The sequence below is a fragment of the Heterodontus francisci genome, chromosome 3, assembly GCF_036365525.1.
Source record: "Heterodontus francisci isolate sHetFra1 chromosome 3, sHetFra1.hap1, whole genome shotgun sequence".
NCBI classification, from domain to species: Eukaryota; Metazoa; Chordata; class Chondrichthyes; order Heterodontiformes; family Heterodontidae; genus Heterodontus; species Heterodontus francisci.
The window spans coordinates 208,936,935-208,961,647 of NC_090373.1; the positions used below are offsets into that span (position 1 = coordinate 208,936,935).

Genomic DNA, 24,713 nt, shown 5'->3' on the forward strand with positions numbered 1-24,713 from the left:
TTTTCAAGTGAATTTAGAAACTTATGTAACAGCTGTGGATAAGAAATTCTGTTAGTGTTGATGCACGGGCAGCCCTTCTGTTTGGAGTGATGTAGCTTCTTTGGTTTGAGTCTAACTTTGCTGCACACCAGGGAGTGGCCGTGTCGCAGTCTGCACTGTAGAAGCTGCATGTGATTTGGACACTGTTTATCGAGGCTCGCCTTGTGACGATGAGGTCCAGCTGGTGCCAATGACATGATCTTGGGTGTCTCCATGAAACCTGGTGACAGGGTTTAGTAGGAAAGGACGAGTTGGTGATGCAGAGGTTGTGATAGGTACACAACTCCAGCAGTCTTTGTCCATTCTCATTCATCCTTCCTATGCCATAGCGCCTAAGGCAGGAGGGCCATGAGTCATGGTCGGCCCCAACCCTGGCATTAAAGTCCCCCAGCAGGAACAAATGTTCAGTATTAGGAATGCTACTAATGATATTATGGAGTTCCTCATAGAACTGGTCTTTAACTTCAGGTGGGGAGCAGAGTGTTGTGAGCGTAGATGCTGAGTAGGTGTACTGGGCCAGAGGCGGTGAGCAGTCAGATGACCAGTATGCGTTCTGAGCTATTTGAGGGTGGCTCTATCATGCTGAGCAAAGAGTTTCTGATGGCATAAGAGGGAGGAAGTATTGGGTATTCTAAAAGGCATTAAGGTGGACAAGTTCCCAGGTCCGGATGGGATCTATCCCAGGTTACTGTGGGAAGCGAGAGAGGAAATAGCTGGGGCCTTAACAGATATCTTTGCAGCATCCTTAGACATGGGTGAGGTCCCGGAGGACTGGAGAATTGCTAATGTTGTCCCTTTGTTTAAGAAGGGTAGCAGGGATAATCCAGGTAATTATAGACCGGTGAGCCTGACGTCAGTGGTAGGGAAGCTGCTGGAGAAGATACTGAGGGATAGGATCTATTTCCATTTGGAAGAAAATGGGCTTATCAGTGATAGGCAACATGGTTTTGTGCAGGGAAGGTCATGTCTTACCAACTTAATAGAATTCTTTGAGGAAGTGACAAAGTTAATTGATGAGGGAAGGGCTGTAGATGTCATATACATGGACTTCAGTAAGGCGTTTGATAAGGTTCCCCATGGTAGGTTGATGGAGAAAGTGAAGTCGCATGGGGTCCAGGGTGTACTAGCTAGCTGGATAAAGAACTGGCTGGGCAACAGGAGACAGAGAGTAGCAGTGGAAGGGAGTTTCTCAAAATGGAGGCGTGTGACCAGTGGTGTTCCACAGGGATCCGTGCTGGGACCACTGTTGTTTGTGATATACATAAATGATTTGGAGGAAAGTATAGGTGGTCTGATTAGCAAGTTTGCAGACGACACTAAGATTGGTGGAGTAGCAGATAGTGAAGGGGACTGTCAGAGAATACAGCAGAATATAGATAGATTAGAGAGTTGGGCAGAGAAATGGCAGATGGGGTTCAATCCGGGCAAATGCGAGGTGATGCATTTTGGAACATCCAATTCAAGAGTGAAGTATACAATAAATGGAAAAGTCCTGGGGAAAATTGATGTCCAGAGAGATTTGGGTGTTCAGGTCCATTGTTCCCTGAAGGTGGCAACGCAGGTCAATAGAGTGGTCAAGAAGGCATACGGCATGCTTTCCTTCATCGGACGGGGTATTGAGTACAAGAGTTGGCAGGTCATGTTACAGTTGTATAGGACTTTGGTTCGGCCACATTTGGAATACTGCGTGCAGTTCTGGTCGCCACATTACCAAAAGGATGTAGATGCTTTGGAGGGGGTGCAGAGGAGGTTCACCAGGATGTTGCCTGGTATGGAGGGCGCTAGCTATGAAGAGAGGTTGAGTAGATTAGGATTATTTTCATTAGAAAGACGGAGGTTGAGGGGGGACCTGATTGAGGTGTACAAAATCATGAGAGGTATAGACAGGGTGGATAGCAAGAAGCTTTTTCCCAGAGTGGGGGATTCAATTACTAGGGGTCATGAGTTCAAAGTGAGAGGGGAAAAGTTTAGGGGGGATATGCGTGGAAAGTTCTTTACGCAGAGGGTGGTTGGTGCCTGGAACGCGTTGCCAGCGGAGGTGGTAGACGCAGGGACGATAGCGTCTTTTAAGATGTATCTAGACAGATACATGAATGGGCAGGAAGCAAAGAGATACAGACCCTTAGAAAATAGGCGACATGTTTAGGTAGAGGATCTGGATCGGCGCAGGCTTGGAGGGCCGAAGGGCCTGTTCCTGTGCTGTAATTTTCTTTGTTCTAGTTAGGGGCAAGGACACAGGATGTTAACATTTCTTTTCACTTCTTTCTTCCTGATGACGTTGAATGCTGCCAGGGTATGATTATGGGTACAGATGCCCTTTGATACTTTACCCAAATGTTTATTTTCACGTGAGTTCATACACTGCGTATTGGCAAGATGTTTAAAATGGAGGGGCACAACAGCTGAGCATGATCTCGCTCTCACCCAACATCATTTGCATTTTCCATAGGTGATATGTTTCCATGTCTCCACGTTAGGAGCAGAGACCAGAGTGGGGTGGGAGCAACTGTAGAGCCCTTATTATTTAGTTTCACAAAATTTACACTATGAAATTTCGACAATCCATTCGGGGACTTGGGCACAGTTGATGTCATATTTATACATTAATTTCCCATTGCTTGGCCAAATAGGAAAGTGCCAACAGATCATTCAGTTGTTGCTCAGCATCATTTCTTCATAAGAGTCTGATGTTTAAATTAAACCACTGGCTGTTCAACTAAAAAAAAATTCTAACTGCTCTTCGAAACCTGAGAAAATAAAATGCTGGGTCAAGATGGATCTCAGTTATTGGTGTGAAAATGGATTTTTAAAGCAAAAGAGATGGCTTTGTGTAATGCCTTGTCAAAAGCAGCAATAAGTAACATGAAAATAAAAACAGGCTATAGAAAATGCACAGCAGGCTTGATGAAGTGTAAATGAAAACAAGATAGGCTGCCGTGATACCTCTGACATCGGGTCCTCATTCAAAATGCTAATTTCTGCCTCCTGACACTGATTTCAGAACTCCAGTAAGGTTATAACATACAAACTGTGTGGGATATGCTAGCATAGAGTTTATATTACTGGACTAGTAATGCAGAGGCCTGAAGGAATGATCCAGAGATGTGAGTACAAATTCCACCATGGCAGTTAAGGAATTCAATTAATTAAATTAATTAAAAAGTAGCATCAGTAATAGTGACCATGAGCTACTGGATTGTTGTAAAAAGGTATCTCATTCACTAATGTCCTTTAGGGAAGGAAATCTGCCGTCCTTACCTGGTCTGGCCTACATGTGATTCCAGACCCACAGAAATGTGGTTGACTCTTAACTGCCCCCTGAAATGGCCTGGCAAGCAACTGAGTTACATTACAGAAGGTGGCTCACCACCACCTTCTACAGGGAATTAGGGTTGGATAATAAATACTGCTTTGCTCGTGATGCTCACATCCTATGAATTAACAAAAAAAAGTTCAATGGTTTTGCCACAAGAAAAAGTTTAGCATTTGAATATGTTCCTTAGTAGTGAGAGTTGTTAGCTGTGCAGTTAGAGTGAATGGGCATTGATTTTTCCCCCATCCCTGTTCTCAGCTTTAACTTAGCATTCTGTGCTCTCAGTACTATGATAGGTACTGTATCCCACTCTGGGGAGCACACTTCACCTGCTCCTGTTGGTCTTGAACTCACCAATTTTAATCTCTTGCTGTCCTCTGTCTGCCTCCCAGCTGTGCGTTATTAATTATGATTGTATGCCATGTTGGCAGTATGCCAAATAGGTAAAATGGAAGCCTGATTGGGTAGAACAAGAAATTGGCACTGAAGCGTGTAGGACAGTATGCAGTGCATTCAGGAACACGTGAGTGTTCTCATTGCCAGTGACCTGCCCTCGCCCAACTCATTCCACAATGGGTTACTAGTCCAGCTACTGAAATCAGTGCGAGGCATGGAGATGGAGTTTTTTTTAGGTCTTTGTGATCTGAGAGATACAGTCTGAAAGGAGGAGTGGATTGAGAGGAAAAATAGGAAAGTAGTGTTAGAGAATCGAAGAGTGTCGGACTGGATCAGTAGCAGTTGACCATTTTGAATAGTTTTAATTAGCCATTTTCTATATTGGCATTCTCTCTGTTATAATGTACATGGCTTTGACCCAAGTACAGTGAGGCTACATTTACTTTCTCTTTTCTGTACTCTGAGTAATGTGACCAATATGATTTCAAGTGCAAAGAGCTCAAGGGAAAGATTAGAAAAATTTAGGATTTATAGTCTGGAAAAGAGGCTGTTAAGAGGACAGCCTAATTAAAGTATATGTTATCAAATGATACAGTTAACAGGAAAACATTTTGCTGAAAGCAATAAATGTTTGAAATAATGCACCAAAATCTTGGGTTTAAACAGTGTGATTATTTAAAATATATCAGGATGGAAATAGTTAATGTACTGTAGAATGAACTTCAGTGCTGAATAACATTTTTTTATCTCTTGCTTCTCATGTTATTAATGGTCAGCATCCACAGTGGTAGCTCTCAACTTGTCTTGGTCAGAAGAAATTGATTATCTGCAAATGCACATCCCTTTCCAAACCCCCCCCCCCCCCCACCCAAAGAAAATTTAAATGCCAGTGACGCAGTTAGTAGTCACACCATTTGTTGTTTGGTCTAGCATTTAAAAATGCTTCCAAGCCAGGATAATTAGTCAGAATCATTGTAATGCTTGCCGTATAGCCACACACATCCTATGCTGCACAGTGATTTCAAGTGTAAACCTAAAATCTTGCGTTAGTGAGTTGCTATATCAGATTTCCACACACTATTGTTCTGCTGAGATCAGGTGGTTCGGACTGCAGTAGAGTTGATACACTTTGCATGACACACCATTGAATTGTTTCTGGTACTCTGTGAGATTGTGAGAAGAGGACATATATTTGTCTTTGAGTTGTTTTTTTAATCAAAATTAAGTTATTTTCAGAGGAGATGGTTTACCCGCTGCATGGACATGTAGATGTCTAGCTACTTGATCCTTTGCAGTTTAGCAATATTTTGTTAAGTTGTCACATTGAGTGCAACTGGTGGAATTTTTATTTCCGTTGTATGTAATCGGAATGACAGTGCCATAATAGGTTCAGAAGTTGCTATTTTTCAACCATAAAGGACGTCCCTAGTGTTCTGGCATTTCTCCAGAATTCTAGATTCAAGTGCATTACCATTTGCCTTAGCATTTGATCACCAGGCTTTCTGTCAAACAAAACTCCTGTGCTTCTTTCAGTTGGGACAGAGAGTGAATGAAGTGAAAACTTGACGATCTTCTGTTCTTGCGCTGTCTGTTCAACTAACTGGAGATATGTCACTGTGAGGACAGGCAGACAAGACTGTTCTTCTTTCAAGATGAGGCGCCAGCTTCCGCAAGCTATCCCGTCAATAACCCATTCAGATACTAATGGTGGGCCGAAGGGCCTGTTTCAGTGCTGTATCTCTAAATAAATAAATAAAGACTGGGAGAAGAAACAATAGATTGCTGGCTTCACTAAGGCAGAGTGATTATACCCTTGGTTAGGAACATACACAGATAACTGCTAATTCTTTTCACTGTATATACTGTTACATGGAAGGCCGCATTTGTGTCTGTTGGGAGAACAACCCAAGCTTATATTTAAAGGAAAAAAATCTGCAATTTAGTTGTAGCATAACTAACATGTTTTCTAAATGGTGATATGAGATGTTCTGCTGGGAAGCAACTACTCATGTATGGAGCGGTCGTCCGAAGAAGTCTAGAACTGTCCAACTGAACTGATCACTTTTAAACAACATGCATCATCCAGCACCTGCTCACAGTTGACTGTTTGTTTTTAGTGTTTTATATATTGTATACACAGATAACACCATGAAGATTTTGCTGTCTGTCTAACTTTGTATTCAAAACGAATTTGTCATGCATGGTTGACTTCAGAGTTGTCGGTCATTATTAAGTGAACATACTCAACATGGTAGATTTATTTTTGTAGTGAAGTTACACTAGTGAGTAATTTTATAAAGTCTTCAATTCCATTTTTTTTTACATAAAATATCATGCTGTAAGAAATGACTGAAGGACCCAACAACAAGAAAGGTGATGAGTGTAGAGTACATTCATTTGTTCATACCTACATAGAGAACAGTACTCATGGGCAAGTGAAGGTTGCTTGTATTTTGTTACCATTCTTCTTTCGTTCCTTTTTTCCCTGCTGAGTAAACATTGATTCCTGTTCAGTTCATTGAGCACATTGGTGTCCTCTAATATCCCACCCAAGTGGCCATTTTTCATATGTGACCTTGGATACTGAGTGTTGCTGGGCTCTTAACTTATGGGAACATCACTGCTGAGTCTAACCATGTCCTGATCAGGTGCCTTCCAGTAGGGATCACTGAATAGCAAGCAGGTGTGGAAGCCTTGGCTGATTTGCACTCCCTAATTTAGGAATGCTGAGACAGAGATTTGCTAACTCAGTAGGTCTGATTGCTGGGCAAACATTTTGTCACTTCAATGCACAGAATGATGGTCATACTGTGATGTTGCACAGTGCCTTTCAGAATTGTCTGGCTGTTATTGGCAGCTTTCGAAGGTACAATCTGTCGAATAGAATCCATTTCCACAGTTTTCTATATGCTAATTGTAGCTGTAGACTGAAAAGATTCAAATTATATGCAGTTCTACTTAAAATTTATTTGCACAAAAGAACTTGCTGTGGAGTTGCATTCTGTTTGGGGAGGAAAAGGCACTATGACATCTATGAGTAAATGAATTTGTATGTGTGCTCTTTGCACCTGCTCTAATATTGTGTAATAGGATATCCTTTTTACATGATTTTTCTTGTTTCCCTGTTTAAGGTCCAACGTTATCACGACAGAACTCTCAGCTGTTCCCACAAGTGCAGAATGGACCATGCCAGGAGGAGCTGGAAATTCAGAGGCGGTAAAGGCTCATTTGCTTTTCCTAGAGAGATAAAAGTGCTGACTTGTACTGATGTGTGTTTAACATTACATGCTGTCTATTCGGGGTGGGGTCGGCGGGGAGGAAGGAGAATGGTTGGGTTGGCTGGATGATTTTCTTCAGCCTGAAGAGTATGTGTACTAATTGCTACAATTAGTTCTCCCTCTCTATCTTTTTCTTCTGTTGCCCCACCCCCTTTCTCGCCACCACCCCCCCACCCCCACACTTAAGAAGCAGCTGGGAATCTATTCATATTTAGCAAAGTCAAGGACGATGTTAAGCTGCAGAACATCTTGGTATTGGTACATGTTGTCTTAAGAGAGTTCATTAAAATATTTCCATTGTATAAATCTTGCAACGCCATTGTACGTTTAAGGTAGGCGTTAGCAGCCACAGCTGATGTCAAACTCCCATCAGTTCAGTATTTGTTTTATTTTCATTAAACTTGTCAAAACAATTTAAAAATTAACTGCAAAAACTTCAGCCTTAATTCCTATCTTTTTTATTCGTTCGGCCAGCATTTATTTCCCATCCCTAATTGCCCTTGAGAGGGTGGTGGTGAGCTGCCTTCTTGAACCACTGCAGTCCATGTGGGGTAGGAACACCCAAAGTGCTCTTTGGAAGGAAGTACCAGGACTTTGACCCAGCGACAGTGAAGGAACGGCGATATAGTTCCAAGTCAGGATGGAGGGGAACTTGCAGGTGGTGATGTTCCCATGCAGCTGCTGCCCTTGTCCTTCTAGTTGGTAGAGGTCGCGGTTTTGGAAGGTGCTGTCTAAGGAGTCTTGGTGCATTGCTACAGTGCATCTTGTAGATGGTACACACTGCTGCTACTGTGCGTCAGTGGTGGAGGGAGTGAATGTTTGTGGACGGGGTGCCAATCGAGCAGGCTGCTTTGTCCTGGATGGTGTCAAGCTTCGTGAGTGTTGGTGGAGCTACCCCCATCCAGGCAAATGGAGAGTATTCCATCTCACTCCTGACTTGTGCCTTGTAGATGGTGGACAGACTTTGGGGAGTCAAGAGGTGGGTTACTCACCGCAGGATTCCTAGCCTCTAACCTACTGTTGTAGCCACGGTATTTATATGAATACTCCAGTTCAGTTTCTGGTCAATGGTAACTCCCCAGGATGTTGATAGTGGAGGATTCAGCGATGGTAATGCTGTTGAATGTCAAGTGGAGAAGGATAGATTTTCTCATCGGAGAGGGTCATTGCCTGGCACTTGTGTGGCACGAATGTTACTTGCCACTTATCAGCCCGAGCCTAGATATTGTTCAGGTCTTGCTGCATATTGTCCAGGTCTTGCTGCGTTTCTACACGGACTGCTTCAGTATCTGAGAAGTCGTGAATGGTGCTGAACATTGTGCAATTATCAGCGAACATCCCCACTTCTGACCTTATGATTGAAGGAAGGTCATTGATGAAGAAGCTGAAGATGGTTGGGCCTAGGACACTACCCTGAGGAACTCCTGCATTGATGTCCTGGGACTGAGATGATTGACCTCCAACAACCACAACCATCTTCCTTTATGCTAGATACAACTCCAAACAGTGGAGAGTTTTCCCCCTAATTTCCATTGACTCCAGTTTTGCTAGGGCTCCTTGATGTCATACTCAGTCAAATGCTGCTTGATGTCAAGGGCAGTTACTCTCACCTCACCTCTTTGAGTTCAGCTCTTTTGTCCATGTTTGAACCAAAGCTGTAATGAGGTCAGGAGCTGAGTGGCCCTGACGGAACCCAAACTGAGCGTCACTGAACAGGTTATTTTTCAGCAAGTGCCGCTTGATAGTACAGTCAATGACACCTTCCATCACTTTACTGATCATCAAGAGTAGACTGGTGGGGCAGTAAATGGCCGGGCTGGATTTGTCCTGCTTTTTGTGTACAGGACATAACTGGGCAATTTTCCACATTGCTGGTCAGATGCCTGTGTTGTAGCTGTACTGGAACAGCTTGGCTAGGGGCGCAGCAAGTTCTGGAACACAGGTCTTCAGTACTTTTGCCGGAATATTGTCAGGAACAATAGTCTTTGCAGTATCCAGTGCCATCAGTCGTCTCTTGATATCCATTGATATATACAGTGAAACCTGTACAAAGGGACACTCCCAAAAAGTGGACATCTGCAACAAGAGAGACACAAATAATTTACATGGTAAAATATCAAAGAAGTACTCTGATGCCACGGAAACTTGCAAATTACGAATTGATTAGATCACCACTCAACCTGTCAAACTCAAGGGAATGCATGCCAACTTTTTTTGCAACTTGTCTTCAAAATTGAACCTTTTAAGCCCTGGTATCATGTTAATCTACACTGGACCCCTTCTAAACCCAGTGGAGATTTTCTGAGATTTGGTCCTCAAAACTGATAGAAGTCTGACCAAGCAAGGCACTGTACAACTGAAACATCACTTCCTCACTGGTTAGGTATCATACCCAAATACTTACTTGAATACTCCCAACTGTTTATCTGTGAATTTATCCTTTATTCGTCATAATTTGCAAGTTTCCCCCTTACGGTCAGACTGTTATCTAATTCTGGTTTGTTTTTCATCACTAGACCTAGTACGGTATGTTCCTTTGTTGGTTCTAAAATATATAGTTCTTTTACAACTTAAAACAACAACTTGTATGTGTGTGCATTTTATATATATTGTTACTGTCAGATGAGGAGGGGGTCAAAGGGCTTCCCTCTTTTCCCTCTCCTTGTTTGACCACAACCGGTTTAATTCTTTTTTTCAAGTGGATGCACTGGCCAATTCTGTCGGTGTTTTGATATTTACTTGCTATGATCATAACAAGAGCCAATCAGAGGTGATGTATTTTGGGAGGACTAACAAGGCAAGGGAATATACAATGGGTGGTAGGACCCTAGGAAGTACAGAGGGTCAGAGGGACCTTGGTGTACTTCTCCATGGATCACTGAAGGCAGCAGCACAGGTAGATAAGGTGGTTAGAAAGGCATATGGGATACTTGCCTTTTTTAGCCGAGGCATAGAATGTAAGAGCAGGGAGGTTATGATGGAGCTGCATGGAACGCTGGTTGGGCCACAGCTGGAGTATTGTGTACAGTTCTGGTTGCCACGCTATAGGAGGGATGTGATTGCATTGGGGAAGGTGCAGAAGATATTCACCGGGATGTTGCCTGGGGTGGAGCATTTCAGCTATGAAGAGAGACTGGATCGGCTAGGGTTGTCTTCCCTGGAGCAGAGAAGGCTGAGGGGAGACCTGATAGAGGTATACAAAATTATGAGGGGCATCGACAGCAAGAAACTTTGTCCTTTAGCGGAGGGGTCAATAACAAGGGGGCATAGATTTAAGGTAAGGAACAGGAGGTTTAGAGGTGTTTTGAAGAAAAAACATTTCACTCAGAGGGTGGTTGGAATCTGGAACACACTGCCTGAAGGGGTGGTAGAGGCAGGAAACCTCAGAACATTTAAGAAGTATTTAGATGAGCACTTGAAATGCGAAGTGCTGGAAAATGGGATGAGAATAGATAGGTGCTTGATGGGCGGCATGGACACAATGGGCCGAAGGGCCTGTTTCTGTGCTGCATGACTGTGACTCAATCGGACAGCTTTTCTTGAGTTTATGTAAGAAAGAGGCTAACTTTATTGTACTTAAACTGAACTAAGTAAAATAATAAAGTATGTTCCAACTTTCTGTCTCTTTCTCACACACATACGCGCACACATTACAGATTCACACACACAAATAGTTTACGGTGTGGGGAAGGGTAGATTGGATGAGTTAAAGTCCATGGAAGAAAGAGGATACACAGTCTGTGGAGTTTGGTGATTCGGTTGGCTTCTAGCTGAATTCTGTAGTCCTGAGGCGTCTGGTTTGAAGAGATAGATGACTGATTCGGTGGGTCTCTTGGAGACAGCGATGCGGATGATTTCCTCCAAGGGGTTTCTGGTTGTAGCCGAAGTATGCAGAGACTGCAGGCAGGGTTCGAAACTTGCAAGCTGGAATGGAGAGAGAGGGGAAGGACCCCCATTTGGATCTGCACTTTTCAGAGTCCAGATGCTTCACAAGCTGCTGCAGAAAGCACCAGCTTAAAATACAGATGGTTGGGGGGTGCTTTTCACTTGATGGCAGTAAGCCAGTGATTCAAGTATGATAGTTTACAGTGCATTTCTTCAACTAAAACAGCCCATTTCTTTCTCACAACCAGGATCCCATTGTTGAAGTAAAAACCTTGTTGCCTTGCTAATGAGAACAGACAGTTCCCTTAAATTTCCCAGGTCTTGGTTCTTGTTGAGATGGGGCAGACTCTTCATCTCCAATCTCACAAGGCCTTGCAATGTAGGATACAGTGTTGCAAATTAGGTGGCCATTTAAGCTTCTGGCAAAGTCACCTTTTATCTGTTCCTTTTTAATTTCTTGAAAAGAAATTCAGGTCTCCAGCCAGTGTACTTAGAAATAAAAACATTCAACACTAATGCTGTGGTGGACACGTTTCTGGAGTGTGTTAGGGATGGTTTTCCAGAGCAGTATCTTGAGGAACTGACTAGAGGACAGGCTATTTTAGATGAGAAAGGGCTAATTAATAATCTTGTTGTAAAAGAACCTTTAGGGATGAGTGATCATAATATGATAGAATTTTATATTATGTTTGAAAGTGAGGTAGTTCAATATGAAGCTAGGGTATTAAATTTGAACAAAGGAAATTATGAAGGTATGAGGGACAAATTGGCTGAGGTGGATTGGGAAAATTAAAAGGTATGACAGTACATAGGCAAAGGATAGTCTTTAAAGAAATATTACATAGTTTATAGCAACTATACATTCCTTCAGGGCACAAAAACCCCAAAAGTAAAGGCAGTCAACCGTGGCTAACAAAGGAAGTTAAGCATAATATAAGATTAAAAGAAAAGGCCGATAAAGATGCCAGAAATAGTAGTAAACCTGAGGATTAAGAGGATTTTAGAATACAGCAAAGGAGGACCAAGACACTGATAAAGGGAGAATAGAATATGGATGCAAGCTAGCAAGAAATATAAAAATGGACTGTAAAAGCTTCTATAGGTACGTAAAAAGGAAACGTTTGGCTAAGACAAATGTGGGTCCATTAGAGGCAGAGTCAGGAGAATTTATAATGGGGAATAGAGAAATGGCAGAGAAGCTAAATGATTACTTTGTGTCAGTCTTCACTGAAGAAGATGCAAGAAATCTCCCGGAATTAGAGATCCAAGGGGTTAGGGAGAGTGAGGAATTGAAGGAAATTAGTATTAGTAAGAAGGTTGTATTGGAGAAATTAATGGGGCTGAAGGTCGATAAGACCACAGGACCTGATATTCTACATCCCAGAGTGTTGAAAGAGGTAGCAATGAAGATAGTGGATGCATTGGTGATCATCTTCCAAAATTCTATAGATTCTGGAATGGTTCCTGCAGATTGGAAGGTTGCAAACTATTTCAGAAGGAAGGGAGAGAGAAAACAGGGAATTACAGATCTGTTCGCCTTACATCAGTAGTTGGAAAAAGGCTAGAATCTATTCTAAAGGATGTGATAAAAGGACACTTGGATAAAAATGATCTGATTGAGCATAGTCAACATTGATTTATGAATGGGTAATTATATTTGACAAATCTTTTAAAGTTTTTTGAGGATGTTACGAACAAAATTGATAAAGGTGGATGTGGTATACTTGGTTTTTCAGAAAGGTTTTGAGGTTGGTTAGCAAAATTAAAATACGTGGGACAGGAGGTAATACACTGGCATGGATTAAGGATTGGTTTACAGGCAGAAAGCAGAGAGTAGTAATAAATGGGTCATTCTCACGTTGGCAGGCTGTGATTAGTGGGGTAGCGCAGGGATCAGCGCTTGGGCCCCAGCTGAATATCATTAATTTGGATGTGGGGACTAATTGTATTTCCAAGTTGGCGGATGACACAAAACTAGGTGGAAATGTGCGTTGTGAGGAAGATGCAAAGCGGCTTCAAGGAGATTTAGACAGACTTCGTAAGTGGGCAAGAACGTGGCTAATGGAATAGAATGTGGAAAGATGTGAGGTTATCCACTTTGGTAGGAGGAACTGATGTGCAGAGTATTTCTTAAATGGTAAGAGATTAGCAAGTGTAGATTTACAAAGGGACCTGGGTGTCCTTGACAATAAGTCACTGAAAATGAACATGCAGGTGCAGCAAGCAATTAAGAAGGCTAATGGTAAGTTAGCCCTTATAGAAACATAGAAATATAGAAAAAAGGAGCAGGAGTAGGCCATTCAACCCTTCAAGCCTGCTCCGCCATTCATTATGATCATGCCTCATCATCCATCTCAGTAACCTGTTAAAAGCAAAATACTGCGGATGCTGGAAATCTGAAATAAAAACAAGAAATGCTGGAAATACTCAGTAGGTCTGGTAGCATCTGTGGAGAGAGAAGCAGAATTAACATTTCAGGTTAGTGACCTTTCTTCAGAACTGGCAAATATTAGAAATGTAAAAGATTATAAGCAAGTAAAGTGGGGGTGGGGCAAGAGATAACAAAGGAGAAGGTGTAGATAGGACGAGGTCACAATAGCTGACCAGAAGGTCGTGGAGCAAAGATATGTTAATGGTGTGTTGAAAGACAAAGCATTAGTACAGAAAGGGTGTTAACGGACTGAAAATTGAACAGCTGCAAGTACAAACCTGAAGAAAAACAGTGGGTGAACAAACTAAGATGAAATAAAATAAAATAAACACAAAAAAATATTTAAAAAGGGGGAAAAAATACTAAAAATAAAAGTAAAATGGGGGGCTCGTCAAGCTCTGAAATTATTGAACTCAATGTTCAGTCCGGCAGGCTGTAGTGTGCCTTTTGTAAATGAGATGCTGTTCCTCAAGCTTGCGTTGATGTTCACTGGAACACTACAGCAGTCCCAGGACATAGATGTGAGCATGAGAGCAGGGGGGGGAAGTGTTGAAATGGCAAGCAACCAGAAGCTTGGGGTCCTGCTTGCGGACTGAGCGGAGGTGTTCCGCAAAGCGGTCACCCAGTCTGCGTTTGGTCTCCCCAATGTAGAGGAGACCACATTGTGAGCAACGAATACAGTATACTACATTGAAAGAAGTACAAGTAAATCAGTAACCTGTTCCGGCTTTCCCCCCCATATCCTTTGATCCCTTTCTCCGCAAGAGCTTTTATCGCAAGAGGATTTGAGTATAGGAGTAGTGAAGTCTTGCTTCAATTGTATAGAACCTTGGTTAGACCGCACTTGGAGTACTGTGTGCAGTTTTGGTCCCCTTACCTTAGGAAGGGTGTTATTGCCATAGAGGGAGTGCAACGAAGGTTCACCAGACTTGTTCCCGGGATGGCAGGACTTCCCTGTGAAGAGAGATTGGAGAAACTGTGCCTGTATTCTCTAGAGTTTCAAAGAATGAGAGGTGATCTCATTGAAACCTACAAAATACTTAAAGGGGTAAACAGGGTAGATGCAGCTAAGATGTTTCCCCTCGTTGGGGAGTCTAGAATCAGGGGACACAATTTCAAAATAAGGGGGAAGCCACTTAGGACCGAGATGAGGAGAAATTTCTTTACTCAGAGGGTTGTGAATCTTTGGAATTCTCTACCCCAGAGGGCTGTGGAAGCTCAGTTATTGAGTATATTTAAAGCAGAGATTGGCAGATTTCTAATTACAAATGACATAAGGGTATATGAGGATTGTGTGGGGACAACGGCATTTGAAGTGAATGATCAGCCATGATCATATTGAATGGCGGGGCAAGCACGGTGGTCTGAATGGCCTACTCCTGCTCCTACGTTCCAATAACAGGTTGGCGTGACAATATATAAAGTGCCTTTAACATAGACTCATAGATTGGTTGCAACACAGAAGGCCATTCAGCCCGTTGAGCCCATTCTAGCTCTCTGCAAGGGCAATTTAGATCTGATCAACCGTCCCAAGGTTCAGGAGCACTGTGAAACAAAATATGCCATTGAGCCATATAAGGAAATATTAGGACAGATGACCAAAAGCTTGGTCAAAGAAGCAGATTTCAAGGAGCATCTTAAAGGTGGAGAGAGAGAGACAGAAATTTAGGGAGAGACTTTCCAGAGCTTAGGGCCAAGACAGCTGAATGCACAGTCACCAGTGGTGGAGTGATTAAATTTGGGGATGCTCAAGAAGCCTGAAGTAGATGAAGGCAGATATCTGAGGGTTGTGGGGCTGCAAGGGATTACAGAGATAGCGAGGACGGAGGCCACGGAGGGTTTTGAAACAAGATAAGATTTTCAAGATCGAAGCATTGCTTAACCGGGAGCCAGTGTAGGTCAGTGAACACAGGGGTGATGAGTGAACAGGATTTGGTGTGAATTAGGACACAAGCAGCAGAGATTTGGATAACATCAATGGAATGTAGAATATAGGAGGCTAGCCAGAGGTGCATTAAATAATCAAGTCTAGAGGTGACAAAGGCATGGATAGAAGTTTCAGCAGCAGATGAGCTGAGGCAGGGGCATAGTTAGGCAATGTTACTATGGTGGAAATAAGTGGTCTTCATGATGGTGTGGATCTGTGGTCGAAAGCTCGTCTCGAGGTCAAACATGACACCAAGGTTACGACAGTTGCCAGGGACAGGATGGAGTCGGTAATTAGGGAATGGTGGCAGGGACCAAACACAATGGCTTGGCCTTCTCAGTATTCAGTTTGAGGCTTGGGCTGATAAATGGCAAGTAACATTTGTGCCACACAAATGCCAGGCAATGACCATCTCCAACAAGAGAGAATCTAACCATCTCCCCGTGACATTCAATGGCATTACGATTGCTGAATCCCCCACTATCAACATCCGGGGGGGTTACCATTGACCAGAAACTGAACTGGAGTAGCCATATAAATACTGTGGCTACAAGAGCAGGTCAGAGGCGAGGAATTCTGCGGTGAGTAACTCACCTCCTGACTCCCCAAAGCCTGTCCACCATCTACAAGGCACAAGTCAGGAGTGTGATGGAATACTCTTCACTTGCCTGGATAGCTGCAGTTCCAACAACACTCGAAGCTCAACACCATCCAGGACAAAGCAGCCCGTTTGATTGGCACCCCATCTACAAACATTCACTCCCTCCATCACCGACGCACAGTTGCAGCAGTGTGTACCATCTACAAGATGTACTGCAGCAATGCATCAAGGCTACTCAGGCAGCATCTTCCAAACCCGTGACCTCTACCACCTAGATGGACAAGGGCAGCAGATGCATGGGAACACCACCACCTGCAAGTTCCCCTCCAAGTCTCATACCATCCTGACTTGGAACTATATTGCCGTTCCTTCACTGTCGCTGGGTCAAAATCCTGGAACTCCCTTCCTCATAACACTGTGGGTGTACCTACCCCACATGGACTGTAGCGGTTCAAAAAGGCAGCTCACCATCACTTTCCCGTGGGCAATTAGGGATGGGCAATAAATGCTGGCCTGGCCAGCGATGCCCACATCCCATGAAAGGCATAAAAATGAAAGAAACATCTGCTCATCCAGGTGTTGGCAAAGTAGTCTGATAATTTTGATACAGTGGAGGGGTCAAGAGAGATTGTAGTGAGGTAGAGCTGGTTGTCCTCAGCCTACATTTGCAGATTGATGCTGTGTTTTCAGATGATGTCGCCGAGGGGCAACATTTAGTTGAGAAATAGGCGCCAAGGATAGATCCGTGGGGAACACCCGAGGTAACAGGAAGAGAAGCCATTGCAGGTGATTGTCTGACTACGTGTAGATAGATAAGAATAGAACCAGGCAAGTGCAATCCCACTCAGCTGGACAGCGGTGGAGGGGCATTGGAGGCAAATGGTGTGGTCAACCATGTCAAATGCTGCAGGCAGGTTGAAGGACGAGGCTGGATAGTTTACCTTTGACAGTCACACAGGATGCTGTTTGTGACATGGGAAATGCAAGGCTGCAGCGGGTTTTTTGAAGGTACGGCTCCCAAGGGTAGAACAGTTTCACTGCCGACATAGTGGCCTACCACTTGACAAAAGCTGTTTCCTCCACAAAATCCACTACCACTTTGTGCCAGCATACTTGCACTGATGTCACCAGCCTCCCAAATCAAAGAAAGTACATGTGAATAGCGAGAGGGTACATCCTTTTGTGCCCCATCTCTGCATCCGTGTATTCTAGCAGCTGCTAGCACCTCTTCTCCTCCGACCCTGCTATTGTCTTTCCTTCAGCTTCTAATTTTCCTGCCAAAATATTCCCCATATGTTCCAAGCCTTGTTTTTGGAAGCTTCAGTAAACCGGCACAACCTGTCAACTCATTTCTCCCCTTTTTTTTGGTCATGTGACGATCCATTGCTGGGAAGCAGAATTGTGAAACAGTCTATTACTGAAGTTACAGTCTGCTGCAAATAAGAGCGTTTTGAAATTAAACAGGAATTTAGAGTGCGAAACTGTAAAGTGAACTGAGCTGAATGCTGGTGTGTGGGAGGGGAATTTCTTACCATTGCTGCAGCTGATTAGGTGCTTATCGTAATCTCAGCTGGTTCCTTAAGATTTATTGAGAGCAACAGTACATAGAATGACCATTTCGAAAATAAAGGCACATTCAAAAAAAGCACACTCGGCCCCAGTCCTTAAAATGTCTGTAATTTACAGGTTTCACTATATTTGAAATGATTATGGGATTTAGGGTAGATACAGAGAAACTATTTCCTCTGGTGGAGGAATCTAAGACAATAGGGTGCACAAAGTGTTGTGGGAAAATAGAACATGCTCGCTCAAAAGACTGTTGATATTGGGCCAACTGAAGTTTTCAAGACTAGGATCGATCGTTTTTTTTCCTGGCCCTTATCCCTCAAGCCCTTAGCTGACGCAGGAAAATAAGTTGAGGTACAGATCAACCATGATCTAAATGAATGGTGGGTCAAGCTTGCGGACCTGAATGGCCTATTCCTGTTCCTAATTTAGAACGGTAACAAACCAAATTTGATGTTTTCTCTGTGCTGTATTAGGTGACTTCAGCATAGGTCATTGTGGACACTGTTGTCTTCAACTTTCCTGCAGTAGGGTGGAGAGGAAATATCCAGGTTTTCTGCCCCTGATTCTGATACATTGATGCTTGGTGGATGTACACGGGCATTGATGTCAGGTGTGGGCAGGATTGGAATGACTATAATGCTGCAAAACTTCCTGTCCCAGCTCTCTTAATAATGGCCACTTGACTGAAGTATCTTAAGAGTGACTGGTATACTTTGAGCTGTATTCCAGCCAAGGGTGAATGCCTTCAAACATGGAAGAGAGGAAAAATAAGGGAAGAAAAGTTGATATAAACTTGCTTTTGGGTCTGAAGCCTAAGACAATAATAATATCATACACACAGACAACAAAGCTGTAACAATGCTGTAATTTGAGCATGCCCTAATACGAGTCAGATAGAGGAAAAGAGGGAGCTTCATATCTGAAACTCTAGTCCAATAATGAGCAAGGCTGTACTGGCAGAAGCTAAGATGTAAAATCAATTTGATCTTAGAGTTAGCTGTGAACTCGAGAGGAAACCACAGTAATATTCAGAGAAAAAACCTAATGCAGATGAATTCTGTATAATTTCCTCAAATGGAAACATAGAAAATAGAAAAATAGGAGCAGAAGTAGGCCATTCGGCCCTTTGAGCCTGCACCATCATTCAATATGATCATGGCTGATCATCCAAATTCAGTACTCTGTTCCCACTTTCTCCCCGTATCCCTTGATCCCTTTAGCCCTAAGAACTATATCTAACTCTTTCTTGAATATATTTAATGATTTGGCCTCAACTGCTTTCTGTGGTAGAGAATTCCACAGGTTTACCACTCTCTGGGTGAAGAAATCCTTCCTCATCTCAGTCCTATGGCTTACTCCTTATCCTTAGACTGTGACCCCTGGTCGTGAACTCCCACGCCATCGGGAACATCCTTCCTGCATCTACCCTGTCCAGTCCTGTTAGAATTTTGTAGGTTTCTATGAAATCCCCTCTCATTCTTCTACACTCTAGCGAATACAAACCTAATAGACCCAATCTCCCTTCATACGTCAGTCCTGCCATCCCAGGAATCAGTCTGGTGAACCTTCGCTGCACTCCCTCCATAGCAAGAACATCCTTCCTCAGATAAGGAGACCAGAAGGACGTGGAGGCTTTGGAGAGGGTACAGAGGAGATTTACCAGGATGTTGCCTGGTCTGGAGGGCATTAGCTATGAGGAGAGGTTGGAAAAACTCGGATTGTTTTCACTGGAACGACGGAGGTGGAGGGGCGACATGATAGAGGTTTACAAAGTTATGAGCGGCATGGACAAAGTGGATAGTCAGAGGCTTTTTCCCAGGGTGGAAGAGTCAGTTACTAGGAGACATAGGTTTAAGGTGCGAGGGGCAAAGTTTAGAGGGGATGTGTGAGGCAAGTTTTTTACACAGAGGGTGGTGAGTGCCTGGAACTTGCTGCCAGGGGAGGTGGTGGAAGCAGATACGATAGCGACGTTTAAGAGGCATCTTGACAAATACATGAATATGGGCCCCGGAAGTGCAGAAGGTGTTAGTTTCGGCAGGCATCAAGATCGGCGCAGGCTTGGAGGGCCGAATGGCCTGTTCCTGTGCTGTACTGTTCTTTGATCTTTGTTTCTTTGTTCAAAACTGCACACAATACTCAAGGTGTGGTCTCACCAAGGCCTTGTATAATTGCAGCAAGACATCCTTGCTCCTGTACTCGAATCCTCTCGCTATGAAGGCCAACATACCAATTGCCTTCTTAACTGCCTGCTGCATCTTCATGCTTACTTTCAGCTACTGGTGCACAGGGACACCCAGGTCTCGCTGCACCTCCCCCTTTCCCAATCTATCGCCGTTCAGATAATCTGCCTTTCTGTTTTTGCCACCAAAGTGGATAACCTCACAAGTGCTCTGATGGCTCTCTTTCAAAGCGTTTAAAAGTTCTATATTTGAAATTGGCCCTTACCATTGCCTTTTCACACTACAGAATTGTTACAGTGCAGTTTTGTATAAAAGTGCAATATTATTATAGCACTGGGCTTTGTAATTTATTAAGCAGCCTTCCTTATACCATCCCTGTATTCTGCATTGTGTTGATAATGGCACTGTCTTCCTGTCCTCCCATGATTTTGTGGACTCATTTGCTGTGATGCTACAGTTTAATTTTGTGTCTCTTCAATTGGGACTCTGTTTTCATGTATGACGTGATTGAGTTTATTGATAGACTTGGCAGCTGGTTCAGTAAGCTATCCTCTGGGTTGTTATGAGATGGTGAGCTGTGAAATAGCTATTTGACAGGAATAAACTCCATTAAGACATTTGCATCATTGTACTGGTGCTGAGTTGTAGGCTATTAATTCAGTCTGTGTCATAAACCAGCCATTCATGTTGGGAAAATATAAAAGGACTCAAATCAATTTTAGTTATCCTTGTGCAAGTTATCAGCCATGAAGGTGTTGGACAAAAATGTGCATCAGAGGAATAAGGGACCAGATATCAGGCAATTTTTACAGTGAGTACAATGAAGCCAGCTACTGTCAATTTATAATAAATGAGTTTGAGACAAGATTTTTTTCAGTAGTGTGTTCAACAGAAGAACTATTAGTACAGGATGCATTCAGTCATGAGGGACACTTTATGGCACACCTGAGTTATCCAGCATTATGTAGTTGTGGAATTCTAAATCTGGGCACGATCTTTCTTATTAATCTCTCCCTGATGAACTGACAGATGAACACACTGCCAGGTATAGCACCAAGCCCTTTACGTAAACCTATGGAAATTCAGGCAAAGTTTCAGCTCCCAATTACTATTTTGACCCCTGAAAAGCACACGTGGAAGACTCTCAGGTGGGTATAGAAGTTGGACATAAAAGGAGCCACGAGATGTGGGGATAAGGCAGGAAAATGGAGTTGAGGTAGAAGATCAACCATGGTCCTGGTGATTGAGGAGCAGGTTCGAGTGGCCATATGCCTACTCTTGTTCCTGTTTCTCATTGTCAGTACCTTCAGGGGAGAAGAGGAACAATTGGGAAATAAGGTAAGAATAACTGCAATCTCTGGTTTATTCAGATTCAAGACTTGTTAAATGTTGCCATTACATTGTTTAATTTTACAGATGAATTCGTCAGAAGGTTGTTTGGTAATTATTGTAAATGTGTAGCCACTTGCCTTTTGTATGTTGTGAAGAAGTCTTGCTCTGCTTTTATCACTCTGATAGTTTCTGTGAAAACTGACAAGACAATCACATTCTGCAGTTGTTTGAATGTCCAATCCCCTTGTGTTTGCTTCTGTGATTTGTCAGCTAATTGGATGGTGGTCATAACACATGCAGAGCAATTCTTGTTTGGATTGAGGAGCAGCGGTTAGAGTGCAGCTATATATCCCATGAGTTGTTGTCTATGATAGCGGGCAGCAGAGGGGATTCTGCTGGAGGGGACTGGTATTCTCTGCAGGTTAAGGAGCAGAGAGATTAATTTTATGAAGAGGTGTCAGAAGTAGTGTACAAGGGAATAACTATGGATGTTATTTATGTGGACTTCGAGAAGGCATTTGATAAACTCCCTCATTCATAATAGCCTGTTAGATAAAGTTGAAGCTCATGGAATTGAAGGCCTGGTTAGGAAATTGGCTCAGTAGCAGGAGACAGAGAGAAGGGATAATAGACAGGTATTCTAATTGGTTCTGCAGCACCTGTGGAAGAGCCTGTCACTCTAGAATTGGCCTTTATAGCCACTCCAGGCGCTGGAGTGCTGCTCCACACACCACTGACCACCTCCAGGTGCTTACCCATTGTCTCTCGAGATAAGGAGGCCAAAGAAATTCTAATTGGCAGGGGGTGCCTAGTGGTGTGCTGCAAAGATCTGTGTTTGGGGTCTCAATTATTCACCTTAATTTGACTTAGTGATGGGATAGTAAGCCAGTTATTTAAGTTTGCCAATGACACAAAGATACGTGGCATTGTAAATGTAGCAGTGTAAATGGAAGCATAAATAACAGTGCAGTATTATAGATGATGTGAATGGACAAATCTGTGGCTAATGGATTTCAATGTAGGCAAATGTAAGATCATCTATTTTAGACCTAAAAAGGATAGAGGAGGGTACTTCCTAAATGGTGAAAAACGCATAACAGTGGAAGTCCAAAGAGACTCGTGGGTCCAGATAGATCAGTAAAAGGCCTTGAGCATCAAGTAATTTATGGCACAGAAGGCTGTTTGGCCCATCGAGTCCATGCTGGCTCTCCATGGAGCTATGCAGTCAGTCCCACTCCCCAGCTCGATCCCCGTTGCCATGCCAGTCTATTTCTCTCAGGTGGCCACCCAACTTAATTTTGAAGTCATTCACCGTCTTTGCTTCCACCACCCTTGTGGGCAGCAAGTTACCACCCACTGCTTTAAAAAGTGCTTTCTCATATTTCCCCTGCATCTTTTGCCCAAAACTTTCAATCTGTGTCCCCTAGTCCATGTCGAACTTATCTAAGCCTGTCATAATCTTGTACACTTCTATTAAATCTCTTCTCAATCTTCTTTGTTCTAAGGAGAACAAACCCAGCTTTTCCAACCTAACCTTGTAAGTAAACTTCTCCATCCCTGGAACCATTCTGGTAAATCTTCTGTCAAGGACCCTCACATCCTTCCTGGTGTGGTGACCAGAAATGGATGCAATACTTCTGTTGTGGCCCGACCAGAGTTTTATGAAGTTTCAGTGTAACTTCCCTGCATTTGTACTCAATGCCTCTATTTATGATTCACAAGATCCCATATGCTTAACTAACCACTCTCTCAATATTTCCTGCCACCTTCAAAGATCGATGCACATACACCCCCAGGAGCCTCTGTTCCTGCACACTCTTTAGAATTGTGCCCTTAAGCATATATTGCCTCTCCCTATTCCTTCTGCCAAAATGCATCACCTCACACTTATCAGTATTAAATTCCATCTGCCACCGCTCTGCCCATTCTGCGAGCCTATCTATGTTGTGTTGCAGGTGGTCCATATCATCCTCACTATTTGCCTCACTGCCAAGTTTGGTGGCGTCAGCAAATTTTGAGATTCTACTCTGTATTCCAAGACTCAAGTCATTTATATATAGCAAAAAAAGTGGTGGTCCCAGCTTTGACCCTTGGAGAACACCACTGTCTACCATCTTCCATCTGAAAAGCAACTATTTAATACTACTATAATAAAAGCAAAATACTGCGGATGCTGGAAATCTGAAACAAAAACAAGAAATGCTGGATTCACTCAGCAGGTCTGGCAGCATCTGTGGAAAGAGAAGCAGAGTTAACGTTTCGGGTCAGTGACCCTTCTTCGGAACCGAAGAAGGGTCACTGACCCGAAACGTTAACTCTGCTTCTCTTTCCACAGATGCTGCCAGACCTGCTGAGTGAATCCAGCATTTCTTGTTTTTGTTATTTAATACTACTCGCAGGTTTCTGTCTATAAGCCAATTTTTTATCCAGTTAGACAATGACCCTCCTCAGGGAGATAGATACTGCTCTCTGTAGCCGCGACTGGGAGCTCCGATGGCTGTGTTGCCTGCTTGGTGGCTGGAGTGGAACCTGGAATGGGAGGGGGAGGATCCAGTTGTCATGGTCCATGTGGGAACCAATAGAATCATAGAAAAAGTACAGCACTGAAGGAGGCCATTCAGCCCATCGTGTCTGCGCCGGCCGAATAAACTATCCATCCAAACTAATCCCACCTTCCAGTACCTGGTCCAAAGCCTTGCAGGTTACAGCACCTCAGGTACATGTCCAGGTACCTTATAAAAGAATTCAGGGTCTGTGCCTCCACCATCATTCCTGGCAGTGAATTCCAGATATCCACCACCTTCTAGGTGAAAAAGTTTCCCCTCATGTCCTTTCTAATAGTTCTACCAATCACCTTAAATCTGTGCCCCCTGGTACCTGACCTCCCCACCAGGGGCAACAGGTCCTTCCTGTCCACTCTATCTAGACCTCTCATAATTTTGTACACCTCAATCAAGTCACCCCTTAGTCTCCTCAGTTCCAGGGAAAACAACCCTCGCCGATCCAATCTTTCCTCATAGCTTCAACCTTCAAGCCCTGGCACCATTCTTGTAAATCTCCTCTGTACTCTCTCCAGAGCAATTATGTCCTTTATGTAATGTGGTGACCAGAACTGCACGCAATACTCCAGCTGTGGCCTGACCAATGCTCTATACAGTTCCAATATCACATCCCTGCTTTTGTACTCTACACCTTGGCCAATAAAGGAAAGCAATCCATATGCTTTCTTCACCACTCTGTCCTGTCACCTTCAGGGACCTGTGGACATGCACTCGAAGGTCTCTCACTTCTTCTACCCCTCTCAATATCCTCCCGTTTATTGTCTATTCCCTCGCTTTATTTGCCCTCCCCAAATGCAATACCTCACACTTCTCTGGATTGAATTACATTTGCCACTTTTCTGCCCGCTGAACCAAAACATTGATATCATTCTGGAGTCCACAGCTTTCCTCCTCAGTATTAACTACATGGCCAATTTTTGTGTCATCAGCAAATTTCCCAATCAGGCCACCCACATTTAAGTCCAAATCATTAATATGTACCACAACAGCAAGGGACCCAACGCTGAGCCATGTGGAACACCACTGAAAACCACTTTCCATTCACAAAAACAGCTGTCGACTACCACCCTTTGTTTCCTGTCACTGAGCCAATTCTGGATCCAACCTGCCACCTTCCCCTGTATTCCATGGGCTTTCACTTTACTGACCAGTCTGCTTTGTGGGACCTTGTCAAATGTCTTACTAAAATCCATGTAAACCA

At 43.4% G+C, this 24,713-nt stretch overlaps 1 protein-coding gene across 3 annotated transcripts in view; it reads left to right on the forward strand.

Annotated features, from left to right (window-relative positions):
* Positions 1-24,713, forward strand: part of enah (ENAH actin regulator) — a 618,517-nt gene that overhangs the window by 364,510 nt on the left and 229,294 nt on the right. For all 3 annotated transcript variants that reach the window (XM_068028274.1, XM_068028276.1, XM_068028275.1), the window contains exon 4: positions 6,880-6,964. In XM_068028274.1, the coding sequence (XP_067884375.1) occupies positions 6,880-6,964 (85 nt within the window). The remainder of the gene's footprint in view (positions 1-6,879; positions 6,965-24,713) is intronic.